At 40.4% G+C, this 11,181-nt stretch overlaps 2 protein-coding genes across 2 annotated transcripts; both read right to left on the reverse strand.

Annotated features, from left to right (window-relative positions):
- Positions 1 to 1,938: 1,938 nt before the first annotated feature.
- On the reverse strand, positions 1,939 to 4,264 carry gbx1 (gastrulation brain homeobox 1). The gene is made up of 2 exons (XM_034234596.1): positions 3,565 to 4,264; positions 1,939 to 2,939 (listed from the first exon to the last, which is right to left on the reverse strand). The coding sequence occupies exons 1-2, from the start codon at positions 4,010 to 4,012 to the stop codon at positions 2,425 to 2,427; spliced, it is 963 nt and encodes a 320-aa protein (XP_034090487.1). The 5' UTR covers positions 4,013 to 4,264; the 3' UTR covers positions 1,939 to 2,424.
- Positions 4,265 to 6,826: 2,562 nt separating this feature from the next.
- asb10 (ankyrin repeat and SOCS box containing 10) lies at positions 6,827 to 11,181 on the reverse strand. The gene is made up of 5 exons (XM_034234631.1): positions 10,767 to 11,181; positions 9,243 to 9,510; positions 8,248 to 8,752; positions 7,603 to 7,716; positions 6,827 to 7,062 (listed from the first exon to the last, which is right to left on the reverse strand). Exons 1-5 carry the CDS (start codon positions 11,083 to 11,085, stop codon positions 6,877 to 6,879), a joined length of 1,392 nt encoding a protein of 463 aa, XP_034090522.1. The 5' UTR covers positions 11,086 to 11,181; the 3' UTR covers positions 6,827 to 6,876.

Genomic DNA, 11,181 nt, shown 5'->3' on the forward strand with positions numbered 1-11,181 from the left:
CCGAACACAACAGGAAGGTTCAAATATATAAGTACACACACCCTGTTTTATCTTATTTGTTTAACGTTGTGAATAAAAAACTCCTATAAAATGTCACCTTTTAATATTTGTTCTAAGTGTGGATTGGGATGAAAAAGTCCCCCTCAGTAGTCCTTGATAATAAACACCAGCATGAACTTAGCCTCTGCAGTGTCACGGCTCCTCGTCGTCACCTCCACCGCTCATGGGGACTGAAATAGCCGCTGCACTCTTGCACAATGTCGTTGAATGGACCATCTACATTAGTCAGCTGTTGGACCATAATAAAACTTCCACCGCTCCTTCACACAGCCATCACTCCTTGAATCCCCATCCAAGTGTCACAGTCTTGATGTATGAGGTGGACGGTGAAATAAACTCTACTACTCATGGGTGTCCAGGTCATGAAAAGTCTGTTTATGCACGGAGGTCAAACTGAAATAAAAAGCATGCGTGTTCAAAGGAAGCTGTACAAGATTCCTATCAGATTTTCACCAAAACCCTCCATACAGTATAATATGTGAAAACTGAGGAGATGGCTGGTTATTTTAATACAATATTAATACTAATAAAATATTTAAAGAATCTCACCCTATCATCATATTCAACAGGTGCTGCTGCAGAAGTTAAACATGGCTTGAGGCCTGAGTCTATTTTAGAAACAGGAAAACAAATCACTCTCTCTCATCTGAGTTCAAGTGAAAATATTCCTGAGACCTTTCTGGAAACAGTTCAGAGAAACCGTGTCAACCCCCAGAAACATGCATATGAAAGATTGCATAAAACATCAAGCTCTGTTTTCTCTTTCCTGTAATTGGATAGCCGTTTGGCCGGACATTAGTTTAGTTACAGATTATTTTAATATAGCTGATCTTTGAATTTACACTGCCATGTAAGTTTCCATGCAGCTAGGACCTCTCTGTAGCCATCATGGCAGTTGAGGTCTGTTAAGAGTCAACAGTACAGCCATGACTATTTATTTATTTATGATTATTTAATTAAAGGCTTTTATATTGTTATCAGAGTATAAGTATTTTACAAGTCACATGTTGTAATTTCTGTTGTTTAAAAAACGTTTTTATTTTAAATCAAATGTCATGAAATATTGTCCATTCAACTAACATCTTTATATTTATAAGAATTATTTGCAGGTGTTATTGTTCAAATTATATAGAAAATGACACATACAAAAACCACATTGTATCCATTATGTGATACATGCCAGAAATTAGCCTTAATGCGTTTTTAAATGTGTATTGTAAACCTCCTGTGCGTTTTTATCATTGCTATGATTTATATTTTTAGTCCATATTTAATTATTTTACCAAAAGTGAAATGTTTAGTATCAGATTAGTAATTGCTGCTGGTGTTCTCTCTCCACAGACTGATAGAAGTTCATTACAGAGTGTTGGTGGATATTTCAGTCTAATGAGGATCCATCAGTCAGACAACATGGCCTCCTGAAGAGGAATCCATCACTACCGCTGTTTAAAAAAAATACACATCTATTTGAAGTCCTGATGTTTCTGAGAAAAAATGAAACGTTAAGGGACGTTAAAACGAACACGTGTGTAAATGAAATTGTGATGCTGAAAACGTTAAAATGTTGGCAATAAAATGTGAGTAATTAACTTACAACGCTGAAGCTCTTCAAAGATAAACAGTTTTTCAGTAAAAGCCTCCATAAATTAGAAACTATATTGAAATACTGTTAGTATAATATTTAAAACACAGTATTAGGCATTATATTTTATTTAAACTGCATTAAATACGCCTCCCTGCATTATGTACAAAAAAAAACGAATCGCCATGTTAAGACAACATATATATTTTTTTCATTTTAGCAAAATAAATAATAACAACCCATACAACATATTTACTCTAACCTCCAAACATTAATAATTCAATCTGAATTCCAACTTTCGTATAAAGCGATTTATTAGGTCAATATACTTTACAGTTGTCCCTTGTTTGGTCATTATTTCCTTCACATCACAAATAGCTGTCAAAGCTGGTTCCTACAGTTGGCAAACAGAAAATGTAAAACGTCTTACATGCAAATGTGGTCAACAAATTGTACGAAACACAAAACAAAAAGTCAGCTTCACCAAATGAGGACACATGCACATAACCAACAGAACATTTTGGCCCTACATATAAATACTTAAAAAATCTTTACAGTCTCATCTCATAGTGCCCATTTGTACCAATTTTTACCCATTTATATTTACATATTCACAGCGCAATAAATAAAAATGACAGCATATTGCCAAATTGTTGATCGGTCTGCTCAGTCTCACCTCTCAGACAAAATAGGCCTACTCCTCCTTTTTGTGCTTCATGCGAATCAGTGGAACATAGAGTCAATGCAAGTGTTTTTCATCATTCATATTTTTGATTTTCAGTTCATGGCCTGGTCCCTTGCTCTATTTGTTGGTGCTGACTCCTCACTGCAAACCTGTTGACGTGCACCGGGATGGGCACCACGATTTTGGGGTTCCTCACTGGTTCTCCTGACCGGTTGTTAACGTTGCCGGCTTTGATCCGTTTCCACTTGGCCCTACGGTTCTGAAACCAGATCTTCACCTGCACCTCGCTCAGTTTAAGTGCATGTGCGATCTGTGAGCGCTCAGTCAGAGAAAGGTACTTTTTACAGTGAAACTCCTTTTCCAGTTCCAGCAGCTGCTCGCTGGTAAAAGCTGTCCGTCTCCTGCGGCTCTTCCCCGCCGAGCTGCCGGGCGGTAGCGCCTCCTGAGAGCCGGGCTTTAGTTTGCTCTTCTGGGACAGGGAGCCACAGTTGTTCCCGTCGGAGAAACTCTCGTTCTCGCTGTCTGCGGAGCTGTCCTCGCGGTCACTGCACGCGGTGTCTGCTGACTTTAGGTCCAGCTTCTCGTCGTCTGAGCTGTACAGTTTGGTCTCACCTAAAATGTAGAGAAAGGATAATAATCATTAGTTAGCCTACTTGTTCTTAAGTTTGTAAGCCAACAGTGAAGAGTGCTCATTGAGTTGTGATAAACTGTTGGAGATAAAAATGTACAGCCAAATTGTTGAAAACATTCCTAATAATTGTAATTTTGTACAATAAACATTAATGCAACACTAACTGGACTAATATAAGATCATTACATCTGTCCTGTGTTTGAAAACTCAGTTGTTCTTCTGTACGTTTGTACTGCAACTAGCAAAAATCGAGTTTTAATCTCCCTAACAACAAACAATTATATTGAACTTTTTGCTCAAATTTGATTAGTGATTCACTATAATTCGTACAGTAATATTATAAAGAACAATTAAGAAATAATTCCAATAATAATAGCTGTAGGCCTATCTAGAATGACATTAGCTATCATCAGGTTGCACCCCATGCATTTTGGCTTTATTAAATGTGGTTTCATTAATATATTCTAAAACGGATTGAGATTGGTTTTATCCATTTGACAGCACCTCTGAGACTAAACACACTCACTATAGGCCACCAATCTCTGTTTCAAATAGTTTTTACGCATAGTAAGTTATTCCATAAATAAGTCAAGAGGCCAAGCTTACCTGATATTGTTTGAAAAGTTTCTGAGAAGTTGATCATGTCGGAGCCCTTGTCCCGGCTGTGCAGCTCGTCAGAGTGCGGACTCTCCTGCCTCCTGGACCCGGGGTCGGCTGCGCTTAAACGGGGACCTGGGAGCTCCTGTGGGGGGTAGAAACTGTCCGGAGGATCCGAGAAACTTGGCATGGTCGTGGTGAGCGCCACCATGGAGGGCACCCCCGGTCCCAAACTGGCACAGAAGGTGTTGGTGAGCCGTCCCGCAAAAGAAGCCAAAGGCGCCAGTGGAGGTAACCCAGTTAAAGACGAGTGGGATAAAGCTTGTGGGATCATCAGAGGTCTGTACGGCATGAACATAGGGTAGCCCGTGTAGAGCAGGTGTCCCGGTCTGGGATGGTGAGTCCCTATGAGGGAATCGATTGAAAACGCCGTCGCTTGGCCGCCTGGTCTCTGCATGTTGCAGGAAAACACTTTTCTTTATTTGGTGGAAAACTTGAAAGCTAGGTGTCCTTTTCCCACGGCGTAAAACGTTCAGTAGATCCGGTGCCGTGTTGTCATCCCTGGGAGAGTGGCTGCTGCTCCGGGTCTCTATCAGTGGGTCGGCCGCTTTGTTGTGAGCCCCACCGCTACCCTTTTCCCTCTTATTTGTCACACTGAGACATAAACACACGCTCCCTCTCTCTATCTAGCCTACCTCTCTGCAACTCCTCCCTCCGCCCCTCTGCGGAGCGCATTGGTTATCATCTGCAATACAAGGGGAATGAAAAGGGGGAGTTTCCCTGGGGGCTCATCCATCTTCCTCAAATTACGCTTCATTTCCTTATTCAGCCTCTGACTTTTTGGCCGTCTTGAGAGGCGGTAGTTTCCCAGTGGAGACCAAATAGACGGGTCGCCCCCCCCTAAAAAAGGCCCTCCCTCCCTTTTTGCCAGGTTCACCATTGACTGCAAAACGGTGTGAGAGACTGTTCCGGCCCTTCCCCTTCTATAATCGTTGACCACACCAACCCAATCAGCTATTATTAATTTTGATTGATGATAAGTAATTACTCTGGATTTAAGGGACAGCGTAAAACAACGGTGGCTTTTGTTGGGATATTGGGGGCCGATGGGCATCAGAGTCAGGAGGGAGGAGAGGCAGATGTTTCTCCGCTCTCTGCCCTATTCTCCGCGGATAAAAACAATGCGTTTGGCTTCAGAAAAAGAGAAGTGCTGCAACAATTGTTCCCTTGAGAGAGATACTCTGCGCGAAATTAGATCCAGATAAAAGGCGTTTATGCGAGGTCAACTGCAGTGTGGACACATAGTGGCCAAAGTCAAATCTGAGTGATTTGTCTGAACTCAAGGGGCATTTATTAAAAAAAGCTGTGAATTGTAAACATTTAACGTCTTTACCGATTAAATGTCAACTAAATCCTCCTCAAAGTGTTTTAATAATTTAAATAAAACACACATTCTAGTTGTAATTCATCCCTGATAAAAAATGCATGTAAAAAAAACACTTTTTTCTTAAAGCATGATTTAATCGCAGATCATTTCACCTTTAAATGGCAATAGGAACTGATGATGATTAGCCCTATTGAGTCCAGGGAGCCGGGCTCTCCAACTGGTCGTCTGATTGCACGAGGACATAAACATATCACCGGCTCTGATTAGCAGGCCAGGCTAATTCTTATAATTGCAAGTGACTTCAGCAGCACCCCTCTTTGATCTATTGAAACCATTTCCTGACATCCTCTGCCTTTCTTATGAGAGAAACTCTGGTGGTATGACAATTCAAAATGTATATTAAGATTAGAATTGTTTTTTTTTGTATACATATTTGGCTTTTTAAATCTAAACGTTTTATACAATATAAGAGAATAAGGCTTTTTTTTTTGTCAAAACACTATATATTTTAAATGACACTAATAAATATGTCGCTTCCCTTTCTTCTCCATACAAGGTATATTAATTTTATTAATTCTGCAGATATTTGTGGTCATAATGATCCTTTCAATTTAACTTTTTTTCAAGAAAATGACTAATGTTATTATATTTCTCTTCTAAATCATTTGACCAGGTTAAACAAGAATAAGTTAATCGGAACTTCTTGATAAAAGCACACAATCAAATTGATATAAAAAACGATTTATTGTAGTTTCAACTTTTTTACATTTTAAACGTTAACTTATATTTTCAAAGTGTGGCTTGAAAACAAAAGCTCAATACTTTTTTATTAAAGGTATTTTTTTAGTATCGATATTAAAAAAGGGTATGGAAAAACGAAACTCAGCAGCAAACTAAGGAGAAGAAAGATAAATGTTCGACAAAATGAAATAATACAAACATCAATGACAATATTACACGGTCATGGTGGAGTATTTCATTTTTACACTAAGTCTATTTGTGATATAAAATACCTAATGGCAACAACAACAACAACAACAACAACAACAACAACAACGGTGGGAATACTTATGTATATGCAAATATTTTTAAGGCAATACTCAACACAACATCATCACCATTATGTGCATTAACATCAAACCATGATAATCATCAGGCATACAAATACAACCATCTGAGCCTATTAACTATGTGCACGAGTACAAAAAACGTAAAATTATAAAATAAAAAACACATTATTGCATACCTGCATTGTATATAACAACTCTAGCCTATAGCTCCCTCTTGAGGTCAAACGTGTAACTGAAATAAAAGTCACAGGAAAAGCAGCTGCTTCTACAAGAAATGTGTATCATAAAATGTATTTTTTATTTGAGTGTACTGCCAGTGCTACACTTTTAACCCTTTAACAGCTGCTTCTTCCTCACATTCAACAGCACTCAATCCTCACCAGGACTCTGTCTAACAGAGGCTACACTACAGTGGCGGTTCTAGACCAATTTGACTGGGGGGGCCAGGCTGGGGCCAGTTATTTTCTGAGGGGGGCACAATAAATGCAGGACGAAAAAGACAAAAACAGTATGAAGTAATTGCGCATAAGAAAAAAATGCAATACAGTTATTGGCATTTGTTTCAGTACACATATTTATTTCAGATACTTATAGTTACAGTTTTTACGCTCTAATGGGTCTGACTAGAATGACAAATAGCGTTAGTTCCGCCTATTCCGTCAGCCAAGAAATCGTTTAATCATAAACTTTTTCTTTTTTTCTTTTCATTTTCAGGGGGGCCACAGGGGGGGGGTCCAAAGTCAGTGTTGGGGGGCACTGCCCCCTAGAACCGCCCCTGGCTACACACACACACACACACACACACACACACACACACACACACACACACACACACACACACACACACACACACACACAGTGTTCTCAGTGGACATGGTCTCTGTACTCCAGCAGCAGGTAGTTCTTGATGAAGGTGGGCAGGTCCAGTTCAGGGACCACTTTGTGCACCCGGAGCTCCAGGAAGCTCCTGATCCTGCAGCGGGCCAAGTGCTGCAGGGAGCGAGGGCTCCGCTCCAAAGAGAAGACGGACTCATAAAACTCTTTGTGCTCCTGTGTGATAAAAAAAAAACACAAATTACCCTGAGATCACATATTATTATATTATTTGTCACAATTTAGAGCAAATCATGGCATGGCAGCGCTTCATATTAATACAAATTAGTAAACAAGTCATCTACCATTTGTAATGTTCTCCTGTGGATTAGAGCATTTTTGAATATTAAATATTGCTCATACTCTCTACAGCTATAATAACCCTGTAACCTGCACATTTGTTTTCAGCATGTTTTGATACATTTATAACCCTTTTGTAAATGAATGTTGTACCTAAAGGCCTTCCATACTTCAGAGTTTCTCATAACCCTGAAAATATATAAATGAGCTGTCAAACTATTAGAGGATATTTATTTATTTGTATGCATTAATTTAAATGGTGCTGCCTAGTAGTCCCAGTAAATATTATTAATAAATTAAAGTAAAGAAAAAGGAAAATATTTGAAGATCTGAAATTTAGAAAACATAAAAACATTTGTCCTAAAACACCCACTCTGGTTGAATTCAACTCTTGAGTTTATTATTTCGTAAGCTTGCCTTTAACACCTCCGGTGACACAGCCTCGACCCAGGTGTCGTTGACTTTGAGCCTACTGTAGGCATTCAGAAGAACCTCGATGGTGCGTGGAGATCCACAGCAGTGCTTCAAAACCTTCAAAGAAACACCACAACACAGAGGATAGATTCAGATAATCATCATTTAAGTTCATGAGCGAGCTTGTGACTCCATAGAACTGAAGAAATAAAGTAATTAAACACTTGTGAAATGAACAGATTGGTCTTCCCTCCAGGGGTTTAACTGGAAATTATGCAATTAGTGCTAATTAATCTCCTATTAACACTTGCCTAATTAGGAACCAGGCATTTTGTCTAGTGCACGTGGGTTCACTGATGGTTGTAGTCTGTTTCCCGCAGAGAGTGCAACACTTCATGTTGTGTCATGAAATGGGAATGATTTGAATGTGAAGTTGTGAAGTCTGGAATATTTCAAGGAACAGTTTTAGTGCTTCTTTCTCAAGGTGTTACATGTGCAGTTATAGTGCTAATTATGCAAAATGAGACACCTTGATGAAAAATTGGTTCATGCTGTAAATACATACTCCTACGAACCGATCTGGATTGCTGAATTAATGTGCAAACATTCTATGTATAGTATTTTAACATCACATATTTAATTTCCTACCATTGGCAGAGCTCCAGGCCACACCCGGATAGAGCCGTGGTTGAGCAGAGCCCGGACGATCCTCTCGGGGTGATGGGACACCTTGTAGCACACCACCTTCAGGATGTTGTGCATGGGAGCTTCCCCCCCGTAGTCCATGTCATTAACGCAGGCACCATGAGCCAGCAGCAGATCCACTATGTCTGGGTTTACATTCTTACAGGCCATATGCAGAGGACTGTGTTTGTCCTGATCCTTGGTCTGGACGTTGGCCCCGGCCCCCAGCAGCATCTGGCAAACCTTGAGGTAACTTTCAAGCTCCTGCAGCTCCTGGGGTTGTGAACAAGCAGCGTTCAGAGGTGTGAGACCCTCACTGTTCTGTTTGTCCACAGCAGCTCCATAGCGCAGGTAGAGCTCAGTGTGGTCTGTGAGGCTGTTACTGGCTGCCACGTGCAAGGGAGTGTCGTCTTCATCCACGGTGCGACCATTAATAGCTGCTCCGTACTGAAGGAGGTACTTGGCACATCTACAGACAGAAGAACAGAAGCTTGACCTCTGATCCATGTAAACACTGGATCAGAGGTCTCCATCCTTTTTGTCTGACTCACAGTCTTATTATTAGAACTATTTAAACACGTGTTCTAAATGTGATGTTCCAAAAGATTTCAAACCGGATAATATGAAACACTTTATTTTATATAAAAGTGATGCGATCATTTATACATACAAGACAGTAATCCTGAATTGAAAAAATATGAAATGCTTTTGGAGTAATAAGGCCACAAGTGTTTTTCAATATCTGCTACTGATAAGCAATCGATTATCGGTTTACTGATCTAAAATAACAGTCTTCCTTTTAAAAAAGTTAAATTGATTCGTTAGCATTCAGAGCCTTTGCATCAAGTCTGGTCCAGCCAGTAGCTTATTACGGCTGATGTTAGAAAATGCCAAGTTTAAGTTGTGTCATTACTGACATTCTGTTTCATTTGGTTCCACTTTTGTTCTTCTTTACTCACTCAAAGGATTCAGGACTTGTGCAGAAGTGCAAAGGCATGAGGCCGTCTTCAGTGACAGCGTTGGCGTTGGCTCCATGGATCAGCAGCAGTTTGGTGCACTCGGGCTGGCAGTTCTCACAGGACTCGTGCAGGGCGGTGGTGCCCCCTGGGGCCAAGTCCACATTGGCCCCCCGCTGCAGCAGCAGTCTCAGGCACTCTGAGAAGCCTCTGCCAGCTGTGATGTGAAGCGGTGTGGTCAGCTCCTGCTCATAAGTCAGTGACCATAGTCCTGCCAACAGAGAGTACAATGTGATGCCAACGTTGTGCCCAACCCTTCATTACTGCAGACATTCAAGGGTGTTTTTTTACAATGAAGCACTTTATATCATAACATGTTCAGTAACTGCTTGACTCTTTTCAATACTCACTAAAAGCCCCTGGTATGCTCAATAAAAGCAAGACTTTTTTTGCATAACTGTAGACAGTTTGGTATATCAACAAAGTTACAACATAACCTACTCAGTCCTCTGTAGTTAAATCTGAAGTTCTTCCATTCTTCTATGTTGCTGGTGTCATAAACGGCATCAATAAGGTACACATACTCGTCGTCGTCCAAGATGCTGAAAACGGTCAGCTCATCACCCACAAGCAAAGAGTTCCAAAACTGCAGGACACAACCCGAGGCCCTGGATGTGGCTATCACGTCGTTGCGGTACTTCTTGGGTTTGTGCCATCTCACTTTAGGTGCTATGTAAGCCATACTGGTACTAAATAGATTGTTTTAAACTTTTTTGACAGGCTGGGTTCTCCAGAAGGAAAAACACGTTTATGCAGGTTGTTTGCGCAGATAGGGCTATTTCAGGGTGGTTGATATGTGATATTCAACTTGACCCAGTAAACGTTGACAGTGAAGGCATGGGAGCCAATGACTGGTGTGTTACATGTCACCTGCCTATACTGATTAAGCTAATTCACTGAAGTCAGAGCATTGACCTCTTGCACCCAAAAAGTTTAAGGGAAAAACTTTTTTATGACAAATTATCATTTGTAACATCTTATATTAAATGGTATTTTATGTCCTGTATTCAGCAATAGGCCACATTTAAATCAAACTCTCTCTCTGTTTATGTGTTTCTAAAAATATTGCCTTCTGTTCTGTTTCTATTAATATTGCTTCAGTGTGTCTGGGTCCAGGTGAGAAGCACCAGGTACAGCTCTTTACTTTCTATCTATTACTTTCTCTCTATCTATGTATATTTTTTTAACTTTTTAATGCTATTTTATTTCTATTTCAGAAATATTTTGGATTCTTTATTTCTAGTGTGTAAATTGCCTTGTCTTTTTATGCTGCTGCAACGCAAACATTTCCCAAATTAGGATCAATAAAGTACTTGTTTTATCTTATCCCAACAACACATGTGAAAGTCTCTCACATCAGTTAATTGTGGCAGCTCATCTCCAGGGAATACAATGAATCTATCTAGCTCTGCTATATACATTCCTGGATCAATATCTAATGAGGACATACTGTATGTTGTATCCTACCTTCCCCTGCGGAGACCCAGCGCATGTCCCCTCCCTGTGGCTCAATGATGAGGTTTGTTGAGGATCCTCTAGGAAAGAGTTGCTGCATAGCCTGCAGGTCTCCCGTGTAAAGAGCGTTCTGGATGACCAGGTCGTGGCAGATTGCTGGTGGCATGGTGGTCCTCAGCAGTGTCCTCTCCCTGATTTCCTTCTGCAGCATATAGCTATTGAAGTGATGGGTAGCCAGCTGCTTTTTGTGCTTGTGTCTCGCCAGCATGTCCTCATCAAGTTCGAGAGAGCGCAAGGCCGTAGATGTGAAGACAAAGCTGCCTTGAGACATGCTTAAAATCTATTCTTACGAATAAAAGTGTGAAAAGTTAAGTGAGAGAGCTGGCTATAAAGGCCTGTCTCTCTCTCTGTCTCTGTTGTTCCTTTC

The sequence above is a fragment of the Gymnodraco acuticeps genome, unplaced genomic scaffold, assembly GCF_902827175.1.
Source record: "Gymnodraco acuticeps unplaced genomic scaffold, fGymAcu1.1, whole genome shotgun sequence".
Classification (NCBI taxonomy): Eukaryota; Metazoa; Chordata; class Actinopteri; order Perciformes; family Bathydraconidae; genus Gymnodraco; species Gymnodraco acuticeps.

Coding starts and splice junctions, on each gene's coding strand:
- gbx1 (XM_034234596.1), bottom strand. CDS start 4,012: ATGCAGAGACCAGGCGGCCAAGCGACGGCGTTTTCAATCGATTCCCTC. Junction 2,940..3,564: donor AACTTTTCAAACAATATCAG/GTAAGCTTGGCC, acceptor TCTACATTTTAG/GTGAGACCAAACTGTACAGC.
- asb10 (XM_034234631.1), bottom strand. CDS start 11,085: ATGTCTCAAGGCAGCTTTGTCTTCACATCTACGGCCTTGCGCTCTCTC. Junction 8,753..9,242: donor ACAAGTCCTGAATCCTTTGA/GTGAGTAAAGAA, acceptor TTCTGTCTGTAG/ATGTGCCAAGTACCTCCTTC. Junction 7,717..8,247: donor GGCCTGGAGCTCTGCCAATG/GTAGGAAATTAA, acceptor GTTTCTTTGAAG/GTTTTGAAGCACTGCTGTGG.